Here is a 15919-nt window from a genome sequence, read left to right as displayed (position 1 = left end):
TTACCTATTAAACTGTCCTTATCTCGACCCACGGAGTTTTAACACTTCCACCCTTCCCAGTCCCTCCCCTATCCCTGGGCGGGGGTGGAAGGGGTGGTGGTGAGCAAGGGGCTGTGTGGGGTTAAACCCCAACACTGCTGCAGTGGGGCTGCCTGGCCCAGAAACGTTTCTGTTGAGACCTCAGTACTGGGTCAAGGCTAAAAAAAAAAGGGCTCCAAGATGGGAAGCAGCCAGGCCAAAGCTGTTCTCCAGCCTTACTTACGTTGTGCGCTCCGGCTGCTGGAAGACAGAGGACCCGAGTGGTGTCGGCACTGGGGGTGAGCGGGGAGCACAGCTCGTGTGTCGCGGTTAGCGCAGGGCAGGCCAGCTGCAGAAACAGGAGAAACGAGCCACGAAGCGAAGCTGCTGTTGGCCACCAACTCCACAGGTCATCGAGACAGAAATATTTGACACAGGCTTAAAAATGAGTCCCAGGTGCAGTTTCTCTACAAATAAATTCTCAGTATGACTCAGCATACTGAGTGCTGGGACAGCTTAAATCTCAGGATAGGGCTTTTCTTTCTGTTCTTCCTACTGAGCCAAATTCCCAAGGGTCAGCTGTGAGCAGACACTCAAATAGAGGAAGAAAACTATGAATTTCCACCTAATCGCAGGCTGCCCATGCAGGGCGTAGCTAAGAACCATCAACTGATTCAGGACTGGGTGTTCACAGGAAAGATTTATACCCCTCTCTTCTTCAAATTTTGTGTGCAATGACCTGGCTCTGCGGCTGCAGCACTGAACAGCTACAGCTTTGGCCAAAAATTGTTCGCTGCAGAAACAACTGACACCATCCAAAATGCCATCGCCTCCATCTGTTCCTGGAAACCAGCACCAGTCCCTAGGTGCTGGCAGGGGCTGGGCGTGCAGAGGCTGAAGCCACCAGCCCACACACGCAGCACTGCAAATGTGGGTATCACCAATTTAAAAAAAAAAAAAGGTGCATTATTTATATAAGAGTGAGGTAGAATATTTATCTTCTTTATATTAAGGAACAATCCAGCTGTAACTCAGTGGTCCATCAATTCTACATTCTTGCCTATTATTGCAGGCTTAAAGACCGCATGTATTGAGCCATTTTTGACAGCTGCCTCCAAATTTCCTCACGGGGAGCAAAAGGTCAAAAATTCTCTGTGGCAACAGACTCAGACTGTAAATAAAGCAAGCTTCTGCATTGCCAGTTTGAGGATTTGTGTGGGTTTTGATTTTTTATTATTTTTTAAAAAGACAAAGGCCACAGGAAAAAAAAAAAGCCAGAGCAAGGCTACTGCACAGCCAATTTGACAGCCAAAACAAATTTCTCAGCCTACAGGAAAGCCCAGCAAACAGCTGAGAGCTTCACACTCACTCGTGGGAGCAGTCAGGGTTAAGCAGACAGGCATAAACAAAGCTGTAGCCCACCCTTTCGCCCCCAACAAGGACTGGAATTAATTCCACGCACAACAGCCACCCAGGTGTCCCCCCGAGGAAGCGGGGGTATTGGCGTAAGGACAGGCAGCACAAACCCTCTCCGGAGCTGTCGGCACATCCCGACAGCTGGTTTTACGCCGTCCCTGCTGCTGCTGAAAGGGTTCAGCGGGAGGCCCTGTGAGCTGACACCCTGTGAATCTGTTCCTGCCCTGCAACAGCCATTTGGGAACCGGTTTCAAGACTCTGGGTGCCCCCACGAGGGCCGCCTGACCCAGCGAGGGGCGCAGCACGGGCCTCGGCTGACGTACAGCTGCTGACGGGGGCTGGGGTTGTTTTCAGAGATTTCTCTTGCTAGGAAGGAACTTGGCTGGTGTCTAATGTTTATTCCCATCATAATGCTTTATCTGGAAGAACTTCCACTTCAGCCTATTGTTCTGGTTTACAATTAAACCTTGCTCACCTCGTTCCTCCCTGCCTGTGACTCACTGCTTCCCTAACTGATGAAGGAGGCAAGAAGCCGCGCAGCGGCAAGGGACCGCTCTTACCTGCTCGTGTTCTTCCTCTTGCTTTTCTCCTCCCAGGGTGACTGCCCTGGCAGATGACAGTCTGTCACAAGTGAATCTCCTCTCTGCAGGAAGACGTGGGTCTATAATTGCTCCAGCATTATCATTATTTGCCTCATGCTGCCCAAAATGAGGGTAACTGGATGCAGTTGGAAAATGTTTCTGCTGCCCCAGTGAAAGGGCAAGGCTGTCCTGGCGCTGCCGATGTTGGAGCTGTGTGCTTCCCAGGCAAGGCAAGTCGCTGCAGCGTGATAAACAAGGACAACGTTGCTAAGGAAAAATACGTTGGGTAAGAACAGCTTTTCTCTTCTGCAGCAGCTTCCACGCACTGAAGCGGCATCTGGGGGTGAGGCAGGAAGTCAAAGAAAGGTAAATAGTGAAACAAATGAACTTGGGAAGGGAAATGGAGAAGTGGAGGGGAAAAAAACCCAAACAGAAATTATCTGTCAAACCTTCCAAGACTTGAGAGAGGGAGAAAGAGCCAGCTGTGAAGAAAAGAGTGAAAACAAGGGAAGACCCAAGTTATGTGAACACTCGTTTTCATCAGTCTCTAAGTTGGTGCTTTCTGGTCCAACAGCTACAAAGAGTAAGGCCATACCAATTAATAAAAAAATGATACTTTATTTTAAATGCAGCTACTGTCATGAATCATCAAAATAGACTTTGTAATAGTTACTTTGTTTTAAATATGAGGTGACGAATGACCGCTAAGAATTTAAACTACATGAAATGTCCTAAAATTGTAAATTAAAAGAACTAAATTTAAATATTACAAATGACAATTTTCAGAAGATAAAAGGGAATAAAAGTATTTTCCAGAAAAAGTAAAATAATTTGGCCAGTAAAACCATACTAAAAATGTAAATTAATGAGATACTGCACATGAAATACTTGAAGAGGACTCCTTTCTGTCATTGTCATTTAAAAGATCCACAAAGCTAAAATCTCACAATTTAAATTACATTGCTCTAATAATTTCTCTTACTTAAAAACAGTTCAATAATCCAGGATAATCCAAGGAACCGCTGATAAATTGCACTTCTACATGTTGTTCTGCAGTGGGGCTGCTGCTATTACTGTTATATCTGACCAGAGACCGGTGACCACCTGGACCTTCTCATGGACACAGCTCTTCATAGCAGAGTATTTCTAAAGGGTCCTTGCAATGGTTGGGCCGGGTGTAGCAGCTAGGGGCTCCTCGCAAAGCCCTCCAGAATGACTTAAAATCATGGCTGAAGGGGAATCGAGTCTTGGCTTAACGCTTCTCAGCCGCATCCTCGCTGTCTCAGCTCTCAAAATGCCACTGCTGAGGAAGGGACCCATCGCAGATGGCCATGGTCACGTACCCCTTGTGGCTAAGCGGATCTACCACCTTCATGCACTGCCCCACGGAGACCTGGTAGAGGCGGTTGTTTTTCTAGAGGAGAGAGAAAGACAGATGGGATTTGTTTATTAAAAATTCTGTTCTACTCCACTGTCAAACTGAAGCCAAAACCAATGTTTAAGGGGAGAGGATGCTCCTTCCTGACAGATAAGCCTTTCAGTAGCCTCCCTGACACACCAGACCCACAGCAGCACCAGTTAAAAGCCAGAGTACAGCACACCCCATAACCACGTTCAGACCTTGAAACGAAGGCTCTCACATCCTTACAGGGACCCAGTTTGGATTTTGTTTATACCACAGTCCCGTAATGAGGTGGAGGGATGATCAAAACCGTTCCCCAGCACTCAGCAAAGAGGGAGACCACAAGGCTACAGCGCGGCACAGCCAGGTCCCTGCTCTGCAGCCGGCCAAGCTGTAGCAATGCCACTGCCCGCAGCACCCACGTCCCAGTAACCAGGGCAAGGCCAGACTCTAGTCAAGTGTGAGAAGGAAACAGATCCTTCTCCTCTTTTTTTTTCCCCCCAGAGGACCCTGTCATCTCCCCCCACCAACAGATTGTTGCAGCTGCTTTGGGCACTTTGAGGGTCCCTGTTCTATCTGGAAAGGTCTCTCTCCACAACCCCAGCAGCTCCCGTGGGCAGCAACCTCCTGCTCTCCTGCATAAAGGGAGCAGACAGGTGAGAACAGCCGCACCAGGCTCTCCGTCACTGCTCATGGACACAAGCAGATCTCCAGTGAAGTGGAAGAACACGGCAAGAATACACAACACTCCTCCAGAATCACCCCACCACTGAGTCTTGTACTGTAACTGAGAGCGCATAGTTGTCCTTTCTCTGTACCAGTGACTCACACACCTAAACTATTTCCCCTTACTCCCACAAGTCTTCACTTCTCTAGAGAGTCCCAGCCTGCTCACATATTCCTCATGTGAAAGGTGCCCCATGCCCTTGGTTTGCCCTGCCACCCATCTCTGAACCTTCTCCAGCCCTAATTTAGCCTTTCTGAGAGGAGACGACCAGCATGTGCAGTACGGGCAAACTACAATGGTGCAATGACGTTTTTCTGTTTTGGTTCCTATTCCTTCCCTAATCAGTCCTAATATTTGATTCGCCTTCCTTTGTTGTTGATCATTACCGAGCACCAATCTGACACTGTTAGAGATCTACCTCCCACGCCCTCAGTGAAAATGGCCAGCTCAAAGCCCACATTTCACACACAAAGCCCAAATTCTCCACCACCACTACAGGTATCCCCTAACAGTTACGTGCATTGAATTTCAATGGCCATTCTCTCAGTCTTGTAAAAATTTTGTCCGCTAGCTCAAGCTGAAGAACCCTGAATAATCTCTTATCAGCAGCAGAATTTTTAAGTTCTCAACTCCCAGTACCATTTGTGGCTGTGGCACTGCTGGTGCAAGCATCAGACACTCACAACGCTGGGCTCATGCAGTATCTGCCTCTGTATCTCCAAACCATCCTGGACTGCAACAGCCTTCCTTATTGGACCCCACTTAGGAACGCGTGCTGCCAACGAGCAGCGTGCTATGAACCCAAGACAGTTTATGCAGAGCTGTCCTGGAAGGGCAATAGGCAGTTCTGGCACTGCCCTCCTCTTTGTTAGACGATGTTTGTACTACAGACTCACTGCTATGCTGAGGGCATGTGAGGGAGCAGCCTCTGCGTTAATACGCAGGAGCCAAAACTCGTGTATGCAGCGCTGGCTCGGTTTTGTGAAATCAGCCACTCGAGACTCTAAGTGATTAAACTAACGCGATGCAATTATAGGGCAGACACGACAGCAAAAAACTCCTCTATCAATCCTCAGCTCTACCCTGTGCATCTTCAAGCACTAAGCAGAAATCACCACATGGACTGCTCCCATCTCCCAGTCCTGCAAACACAACACAACAAAGAGCTGTGGCATGGATTTTGTTCTCTCTGGCATACGCTTGTGAGCCACAAGTGCTGCAGGTGGCTGTGACAAGCAGAAAAAAGGCTAAACGGGGCTGCAGAAACCTTCCTGTGTTGCAAAGGAAAGGGCCTGCATGTTCCAGAGCTCAGCAAAAGTTTTATTCAGGCTGAAATACAGCCACCAAAGCCCATGTAACTTTTGTACAGTCTGCCTAGAATGTGGGCTGGCCCTAGTCCAGTACAATTGACTTGGTACATCTGAGGTTTGGTCATAATTAAACTCAACCCTAATGTCCTGTTAGTGCTATTGTCACTTATTGAGACATTAATTACAAGCAACATGCTATAGGCCAGACACTCCACTTACCCCGAACGTCCACTGCTGTGAGCCGCCGGACCCATGGCATTTCATGAGACGAGGTGGATCGGACGAGCGAGTTTCCGAAACATCCAAGCAAAGGAGATTATTTAAAATCAGCTCATGATCTTCATTGTAAATCCAGACCTGAGAGAGAAGATAAAAAGACATTTATCCCAATGTTTCAGGGCAGGTGCCCTGCATCTTTTGTTCAGCTACAGAGAAGGTGCTTTAGCATCTGGGTGTCATGAGACGTGCCTTCCAATGCCCACTGCCTCTTTGCTGCCTTTCTTCCAGCAACTGAAATGCAGCTGCGGTGCTCTATTGCCTTCCCAACATCACAAGCATTACCCCATACAGAGGCACTAAAAGGACCGCTTATGATTCTGCTCTGTAACTAGTGTTTTTAAAATTAAGCAGCCCCCATATGTTCCTCCTGTCCAGGCAGCTAGACAAGATAACATGACAGGCAAGCAGTAGATCTCCAAGCAGGTGACCAGCCGCTCTCTGAGCAAAGTCGTTAAGCCAGACAGTAAACCTTCTTATCCAAAGATGATCCTTCAGTCATGAAGGAGGAGCTGGTGGATTGCCTCAGCTCCACGTACGGAGCCAGTATGGGGGGCAGAGGTGGATGCTGGGTGACAGCAGGTGGCCCAAGAGCTGTGGGGAAGTAGCTTGGCAGGCACGCAAGGCCAAAAGGTATCTCCAATCTTCTCTGAAACCGCTGCGTTTGTCTATAAACACATAGGAATTTATTTAACATAGTGCGCTGGGGTCAGCTTGTAGATGCTAAATGATGAGAAACCAAAACCAGCTGTGCAAATTCTGGTGCTGGGTAGCCCACATTAGTCTCCACACTGGTCCCTGGGTCCTACTCCTTGCAGCTGGTGGCCTGGTGCTCAGAGATCTTTACTCAAGCAGATGATCACCAGCATCCAGGTGCTATCAAAACTTTCCATACTGCTCTCCACGGAGTGAGAAAAATTGCTGTTTTACCATTCCCATGCTGAAACTACATGCTCCATAACTGACAGGTTTATGGCCTTCTCTGCTCCCCAGCCAAACTGCTTTTTCTAGCTGTGCCGTGCTTACAGGGAGACCACCCCTCTCTGTTTCACAACCCACTTTGTATTGGCTGAACCAACACGAAAACGTCTTGATCTGGACCTAAAGAACCTATACAATATCCTAGCAGCTCACATAAGTGGTGGGAACTGAATTCAGCTCCTCTCTGGGGCCCAAATGTATAATGCAAGAATGCGTTGGTTCACATTTGCAGCTTCAGCTGCATTTGGTTCCTGAATATACATGACGTTAAAGGAGTTTCTCTGTGATCACGCTGAAAACCACCATCACCTTTAACAAGAAGCAAGGATACACTCAAGCTGTCAGTTTGTCCTCTCCTATATGCTACTTTAGCGGAAGCAGGTATTTTTATTGTTGGCATAAAAAAGTGTCAGGCACCTTCATTTGCTGCAGTTCATGCCCATACCCTGCTGGCTCCCACTGGGCTGCACTAAACCTTGCTTTGGAGCAAGGCATGTCGGGCACAGCTGAAGGTTCCGGGAAGCTGGACCACCAGCCTGGTCTAACTGCAGGAGCTGCTGGTCCTCCCTCCCTCCTTCAGTGCCTTCAGGCCTGCAAAGTCTCGGTCCAAGATGAGTTAGGTGGAAGACCTGGAGCTCTCATAACAAACAGGAGACTCTATGCAAGAAAGCAAAGAAATGAAGGAACTTCGGTGTGTGCAACTTAGAACATCCTGGGTTACGTAGGGGTAGGGAAAAGGAGAAGAAAGTATCTGAAAACTGTAACTGCAGTGCAGGGAAGATACTGAGACCACCTGGCTAAACACCAAACTACTGCTATTCTGAATGCACCGCGGGGCCCCTGCAGTCACGCTGCACCTGGACAGTATCTCCCAACCTCTCGGGGTGCTGAGCAGGCAACAGCATAGCTGGCCAGATCTCTTGCTCTGCTGCCATTCCCAGACCTGACACCAGGCTGCTTATCCACCTCACTTGCCAGCATCAAACCCCTTCCCCCTGACTTCTGACCCTGTGAATGAGAGGGAATTAAGCCCCTCGTAACAGTACCAGAAGTACCTACAGGCACACTAAGTTCTTCTAGTGCGCTCTTCTTCCAGCCACGTTTTGATTTCACAAAAGCTCACAGTGCTGCAGTAACCACGTCTGCTCTGTGGGGTTTTTGGTTTTCTTTTTTTTTTTTCCACTAAGTCTGCATGAGCTTCAAACTTAAGAGTACAGAATATCAAATTCCAGGCAGAAAAGTCAGGCAAATAGAACAAATTCTGGTGGTGGGTTGTTTTTTTTTTTTGTCTGATGACACTAAAAACAGCCTTCTGGAGGGAGCTGTGATTCAGGACACTGCCTCAGTTGGACAGCATGATTGAAAAGCATACAGCTCATTCATTATCACAGTGACTATTATAATACAGTGAAGGCCTCCTCTGAGGAAGTGCAGGTATTATATTAAAATTTGCCCTAACCTCAGGCATTCTCTGCCTTCTAACGTACTTTTTCTGTTTAAAACCTGTCATGAGAAAGAAAGCATGGCAAGATTAAAGAGGAGAGAATGGAGAAATAGCAGGACGTGCCAGAAGAGTATTATTATTAAAAGAAGAAGAATGATGGAGCCAAATGCAAACAACAGATGAAACTGGTAAGAACTGAGAGAGAAGACTGCAGTGACACAGGGAGCAGACCTTTAATCAAAAGCTGAGTAATGGCAAAGAACACAAAACAGCAGTTAAATCCAGTGTGATACTTCTTGAGAAAGGCTTATACAAGATGGCCAAAATTAATTTCAAACTAATTTTGTGTTTGGTATAGAAAACAAAGGAAAAAGGAAAAAAGGCCCAAATTTGGGACACATTATGGTTCCAAATTCAAATTAGAGTATCAGTATGAACTTGCAGATTATTAACAGATTCAAGCATGAGGAAAGCAAAGCCACCCCACGGGGGGGGGGGGGGGCTACAAAACTGCAAGCCTTTGCATACTCCAAAATTTATTAACTACTTTGCTGCTGAAGACTGGAAGGACGATGTTTAGCTCTTGTTGTTACAGGCTGTCAGGAGCAACAGCCCAGTATAGGAAGGAAAAAAATCTCCCGGCAGCCAGCACACTATCAAAAAGTCTATCATTAATAAGGTGCCTGCCTAGGATTTATACCTCAGTTCTGAGTGATGCTTTGTTTTATCCTCCTAGGTATTTTCTACAGAAAATGCCATTTTAAAAATTTATTTTATTTAATAATAATAAAAAAAGGTAACAGACAAGGTGCAGGGTATTTTCATCCTGCATCTACCTCCTAACATCTAGGACAGCATCACTGTCAGATTTCAGTTTCTAAAAATGGAATTGTGCCCAGCTCCCACCACATAGGAAAGGAGCCCCTTTAATTGCTGTCCCCCAGAGACACACACTAACAACTGATCGGCTCCACAGATCTAAGGAAAATCACTGACCAGTTTCACTGGGTCAAAAACACTGGGATGCAATTAGAATATAATGAATTGTTTCTGTTTTTAAATAAAACCTAAATGGCAGATGTTACGGAAGAACTTCTGTCCATAGTGAAATTGATCAGGTTTGGGGTTAAATAAATGATTTAATTTGGTGAATGCTGCAGAATTGGCCTCTTTATAGCAGCTCTTTTTTCCTTGCCTCTCAACACAGGCAACAGGATAAGAGGAAAGGTGCAAGGACCCCCTCCGCCTTGGAGTGCAGGGGCCCATTCAGCTGCCGACTGACCCTTCTGAGGCCTTAGATGTCCCCAGAACACCTTGAGATCTCTCCTCAAGCAAAGCATTTCAGATTTGGTAGTGCTCAGATGTCTGCCCAAGTCTCCCACCCACCAGTCAATGCCTTCGCCTTTGGCTACAGGGGCACAGAGGTCCTGTTCATGCTTCGTCACCCGGACTGCAGTAGCTGGTTCAACTTTCCCATAGTTGAAATGGGACCCACAGATCTGGGGTAAGCATTCTCACCGCTACAGCAAAGCCAGCATGTGTATCCTTCTGGTCACCTACAGACAGATGTATAGCACATGCTAGAGTAGGTCTTGTGGGCAAAATAAATGGGGAAGAGGTCCAAAGTATGAACTCTGTTACTATCAACCTTTTTTTATGCAGGTGCAGCTTAGGAAGAACTGGATTTTGGATTTAGTCCCCTCAAAAAGTAGTTCAGACTATTTACAGATTTAAGACTGAGGTTTCCTAGGGCTTCTAGTACCTCTAGGATTTTACTTCACCCCCATATAACACAAACAAATCACCCAGCCTTCTCCTTGATTGATTGCTAAGACAACTTCATTAATCTCATTTACATACAGATAGGCAAGTAGAAACAGGGCTTCTCCTCATACACAGCCTAACAAGCAGTTTCAGTGATGACTACAGTTTAACTCCTTGCAAGGACAGCAGTGTGACAGTGCTGAAGACTGGAGAGTGGAGCTTTTTTGCTCTCTCATTTTACTAATACTTGGATTTCCTGACTGGTTTCAGGTTGCCACTGTTGGTAAAGGAGGCACACTCTTCAATCCCTCCATAAACACTATATCACACTGATATCCCTCTGGGATTATTTTTTACCATAATAAAGAGATACAGGACTGTGTTACTGCACTTTTTTTTGTGAAAGATAAAATTATTCCTACAGTAATATTAGTTAATGTAAACAGATAACAGCTAGCTGAACTACTTCAGAGGAAATGCAAGTGAGGAAAGGGCCAAATGGTGCCTCATCATCTAGAAGAATGGCCCGTACTATCATTTCCTTTTGAAACATGGAGTTAACTGTAGAAGATTTTGAGTCTAGTGTCAATATAGACAACAAAACCTATCACCTGACCTAAGGAAAAACAATAAATCAAAGAATCTGTCATAGATAGAAAATAGAAGCTCACTGTTCCTAGGGAATAAATCTTTCAAAATGATGTCAAATAAACCAGGAAGCATCAGCCTACACTTTGGCTTTCAGAGTGCAGTGGAGTGTAGCAAAAGGCACGGTTGGCCAACTGGCAAAGCTTTGTGAATATACACTCTTTATTTGGTCTGCAAATTGCATTAGCACTAGAGGAATGCATTGAAAAATTTCAGTAAATACAAGACAGTAACTACTACAGAAACAGCCCTTTGTGTGAAAGAAAATCCCTACCATGAACTGTGCTGACAGGAAAAGCATTCCAGTACTTTCATCAGTTAAAATCTGTTGCTTAGGTTGGCATTACTGTATTATTCTGTCAGACAGTTTTCTAAAAGACGAATTCAGCTTAAGAGCACAAAAAGTGGCCTCAGCACTAAGGAAGAGATGTGCCTAGCAATTTGCAACACCACAGCTATTTGCATATACTTCAGCTCCTATTATTATAGATAACAATGACATCACAGCACCAAATTACTTGTGAAAATCATCAGGAACAGCAAAGTTTGGTGGTCTATAATCATTATTTTAAGCTATTGCTACCCTGAAAACCCAACGTCCTCCTGAATGTCATTCCAAAGCAGATACATACTTTCTGTTTCACAGTTCAGTGTGTTGCTGATGTTTTATAACAATTGTTAGAGGGATCAAAGAATTGTGTTCCTTGAATAGTTCATGGAAAAGCAGTAAGCAGACCAAACTTGCACATCTTCACACTCACTCTAGACATGTGTTGTATAAGAAAAGCAAACTAACAGCCATGATCCAGAGGTTTAAGGAGAAAGATCTTACAGAAGAACTGCACATGTGAGCACATCCTTCTAGACTCTGACTCTTGAACAGTTAATAAACATAAGAATACATGCTTTACAAAGTGCTACAAGAGTGTTAACAGAGCTTTTCTGAAATTCCCTGCTCACATCAGTTATCTTTTAAAGGCCCAGAGCACAGATGCACATGCTTAGACACTTTAGCACCATCCACAGCTGGAATGGCAACAGCCACATTTTTAAATCTTGATATATTGCTAAGTAAGAGAAAAATTAAATTATTGAAATGAAGTAAACACACAGAGGAGAGGTTATGACAACACAGAAAGTAAACCTTAAGAGTCAACCTAGCATATCTGAAAACAAACAGTACAAAAAAATCCGCATAATTCAGTGGACTTTAAGAGGAGATTTTCTGGAAAAGGAACTTGGCTTTAAGCATTTAGGTCAGGAAGAAGGCAAGCATGCAATAGCTACATGATAAACCCAATATTCTTTCAGGTCTTAGATCACAAACACTCCCACTAGTTAGTCCTTGTTGGCCATTGTGCTTCACTCCAAAACCTTCCTTTTTAGTGTTCTTTGGTTCTTCTCTTCCAAGTTTGTCAATAACTACTTCTACTCCTCCTCCTTTACAGCAGTATCTAGCCCAAAACCTGCTTCAGCCTCCTTATCCCCTAATCACTATCTGATTAACCTTGGCATAATGGTTTTGGGTAGAATCTACACCACAGTTTCTTACTTCCACTTTTCAGACATCTCCAGTCTTTCATGATGATCTTTCAATGCACTTACGTATTTTCTACCCTCCTTCAACACTGAAGATTTTGTGGTATGCACTACCTTGTGCATTCCCAGTTTTGCTTCCAGAAAGAGGTCAGACACACTACTGAATTTCAGGAGAGTGTTTACTTTGGCAATCTTTGCAGTTCCTTCACATGACCACTCTTCAACTACAAAATTTCTCATTCCATATTAGTCTTCTGTTTTCAAAATTCACAATCAGGTCTTCTGCTTCTTCTGTTACTTCAGACCTCTCTTCACTGACCTTCATTCTGTAAGATCCTGTCACCTCTTCTACTTGTGCTATTTCTAACTACAAAATTTTCATCACTTATTCCTAAATTTATGTTCAATCCCCAGTATTATCCCAGAATGAGTATTTCTGTTCCAGTTAATGAAACGTCCTAGTTTTCATTATAACATTTGTGAGAGACACAAATTTTTAAAATATTTTCTAGATGTGCAGATTGTCATCTTCCAGAGTAACTGTCTGCACTGTATATATTAAGCAACACACCCTTAACTTGCTGCCAGTGGGCATCCAGGGGACAGGATAGCTGGGTACCTGCCTTTCACCAGACCCAACACAGGCTTTCTTATTAGGCCAAAGGCATAATACAGATGGTTCTAGAGCAAAAATCAGCTGAAAATGCCAGTGGGTTGAGTGTTACCAGAAATAACAGTCAAAAGCTTCCAATACTCAGGAATTTTCTTGCTATTTTTAGAAACAGAAACTGTTAAATGTCATCTTTCTCTAAATTGTTCTCATGTATCTATAGCTAGATTGTTCAAGAGGATATGAAAGAAAGCTGGCTGAATGCACTCTTGGGATTTATTAGAACGAAATAAGTCCAATGGCAGAAAACCATAGCACTGGTTAACGTACTTGGTTGGAGAACAAAATCACTGTGAAAGAAGATAGCACAGCCACCTTTTTATGAGAACTAATTCCTTAATTTACCACTAGTAAACTAGATTCATGAGAAAAGAAGTCAAAGATCAACAATCAGAGCACTAAATTTGTCTTTCTCAGCACCCAAAGGCTAACTGAAGTTTCTGTCTCCAGGACAAAAATCAGAAAAAGGTTTTGATAAGGAAAGACAACAGACTTCCTCCTCCAGCCATGTGGCAGTTCACTATTAAAAATATTGCAGGAAGGAGAGGGGAAACAGTAACTGTGAGGATCCATCTGTTCTTACTGCGGACATCATCCACAGGCAGTCATTTTTGCTTTCTCACTCACACTGAAAGGCTCAGAAAGCAGCGTAGCACCTTTGGCACTGTAAATGTACAATCACTGGTGCCAATCAGCTACTGTTACATTTACACAGTCTTTACAAGACTTGCTGACTTTCTTACAGCCAATGGAAGAGATCACATAGGAAAACCTTGATTCCCATTCCAGCTTAAATTCATCCACCTTGAACACAGGGACCTACAATTTGGTCACAGTGATGATTACTCAGTACTCCAGAGGCAAAGTGCAGGGATGCATTGCTTGGTCCTAAGTGGCAACTAGAGACCATGTGTCTAGAGCCAAACACACTTACCCAGACACTGGCTAACACCCCTCACACTGCCTGCCTCTGTCACATTCAACTGGTGAGGTCACAGGTAGGAGGCAAAAAGTCCCATTAGTTGACAAAGCACACAACTTTTTGTTTGGGACTATGACAAATCATCCTGCTTCTGCTGCTGCAGTTTCCATATCCTGAAAACTACTGCCCATTTCATAAATTATCAAGTTAGTCTAGCATAAACCACCTTTGGTAAAGCTACGCTGTGTTACATCCCATGCTCCATTTATTTTACATCTTTGATTACTTTTCAGATGCAATCTAGTTTTTAGATTTGGGTCCCATGTGCTCCTAAATCGTAATGTTCTCAATGCAGTTCTTAGCTAGGTAAAAGTCTTTATGACATTAGGTGAAGATCTCTCTACCCTGGAGATTGTTTATCCATGTCCCACATTTCTCTTGCCTGAAAGAAGAGAAGTGAAATAGCAAAGGCTTCATGTAGTATTATAAAAACTCTCGTTAGATTTTCACATCCATCCCCAATTAATTCCCAGATCAGCAAATCACCTGTAGCCAAAGAATTTTCTAAATTCCTTAGAATTCCTTCTATTTAGCAATAACAACAAATCATTCATTCACCCCAAACTACAACCTCTCCAGCAGCAGAGGACTAGTTGTACAGTACACAAAGAACAGCAGGCCAGGAAAAGGCTGCCTTAAATCCCAGTACGAAGAATTGACTGAAAGAGCTTCTACAAATTCTGAAGCATTAATCAGTGGATTATGAGCCCACTGGGAGCCACTTAAGGATAGTCTTCAGCCACATACAAAGATTCTTGCCATAAAGATAGGGGAATATAATATCCAATACTCAGCATTAGTAAGGTACAGAGCAGTAAGCTCCACGATCTCCTCAGCCAGCCTTGCAGTTTGAACGATACTCTGAAATCAGTCTTCTTGCTGGTGAGATGTTAAACTAGGACATTTTGCCAGCAGGAAAACATATTAGCAATTTGTAAGATGTGAATCACTAGTCAATATACTTAGGAATATCATACCTGGTTTTGATCGTTGTAGTCACATTCCCGAACCACTACCAGGCCTCCTTTCTGACTTGGGTGGCCCTGGGCAACCAGGCATTTGTTGGTTTGAAGGTGATACAACTAGGAAAGGAAAACAGTTTGATGGACAGAATAAACAACAAACACTACATACCAAAGGGAACATACGGTAATGCTTTAGAAGCCCTAGAACTCAGTGTGCTCACAAAAAAACCCAACCCCTTCTTCCCTTTTAAAATACCATTTTGTTTTTCAGATAATTTGGAGAAAAGACAGCATTAAATGGTTCCATTTTGCTTCCTAATTACATCAAGATTTCCTTCTTTATGGTACAAGTACAGTATGCACAACCTGGCTCAGCACATGCTGGCCATACTCGACTGTCAAGTTGCCTTCCCCTCTTTCACTCTCCATGGAAGTCTCAGGTCCCAGATACTCACTAGCTCAGGAATATGGACTATACTGTATAAACCACATTTTGCTACAGTTTAGCTTGAACGTATGTCTCCTCCTACAGCCTCTCTTCACAAAGCAGGACAGCCTCTTTGAGAAAGGAGAAGGAATTACTTAAATACAAACAACTTTAGAGACTTAATGTTGTTTGCAAATTGAATTTCAAGAGCATTTAGGTAACTGAAAAGCCATAGTTATCAGCTATGTTATTTTAATGACAGATCAGGGAAGAAGAGAAAATGTTACAAACACCCAAATGCTCATTCCAGTTCAAATGCACTGCCTACTCTGATTTGGAATAATGTTGTATCAGAGGACTAGATTCAGGTCAGGAGACTGTCCTGTGATGCAAAACTGGAAGCATCTACCATCACAGCAAACAAGGAGGTCCTCAGCAAGTTAGCAATCTCTCTCCTGGTTTGGGCAATGATGCCTACCCTGGAAGTCACCCAAGAGGTCTTCTGCAGAGTCTGAAGATTAGGTTGTCCTATTCCAACAGTCAAGAATCATTAAGATCTTGATGTATCCCCACTGAGTTACTCAGCAAGACGAAACACCTCTATTCTGGCTTTAAATTACACACATGCCCTGAACTAACTGGTGGCCAGCAGAAGACTTCTTTTCAGCCTGATTATTTTTTCTTCCCGTGATGCAGTGGGGATCAGGCTATTCAGGCAGCAATCACTGCCTGCACATCAAGAACTGCACTGCACACAGCCAAGGGTACC

The 15919-nt window shown here is 44.2% G+C and overlaps 1 protein-coding gene across 4 annotated transcripts in view; it reads right to left on the bottom strand.

Annotated features, from left to right (window-relative positions):
* Positions 1 to 2613: 2613 nt before the first annotated feature.
* Positions 2614 to 15919, bottom strand: part of GALNT11 (polypeptide N-acetylgalactosaminyltransferase 11) — a 53698-nt gene continuing 40392 nt past the window's right edge. For all 4 annotated transcript variants that reach the window (XM_075045029.1, XM_075045054.1, XM_075045044.1 and 1 more), the window contains 3 exons: positions 14736 to 14840; positions 5674 to 5811; positions 2614 to 3429 (listed from right to left, as the gene is read on the bottom strand). In XM_075045029.1, the coding sequence (XP_074901130.1) occupies positions 3298 to 3429; positions 5674 to 5811; positions 14736 to 14840 (375 nt within the window). In that variant the 3' untranslated portion in view covers positions 2614 to 3297. The remainder of the gene's footprint in view (positions 3430 to 5673; positions 5812 to 14735; positions 14841 to 15919) is intronic.

Source organism: Buteo buteo, chromosome 2 (genome assembly GCF_964188355.1).
Source record: "Buteo buteo chromosome 2, bButBut1.hap1.1, whole genome shotgun sequence".
Classification (NCBI taxonomy): domain Eukaryota; kingdom Metazoa; phylum Chordata; class Aves; order Accipitriformes; family Accipitridae; genus Buteo; species Buteo buteo.
This window is presented reverse-complemented; position numbering and strand designations above follow the sequence as displayed.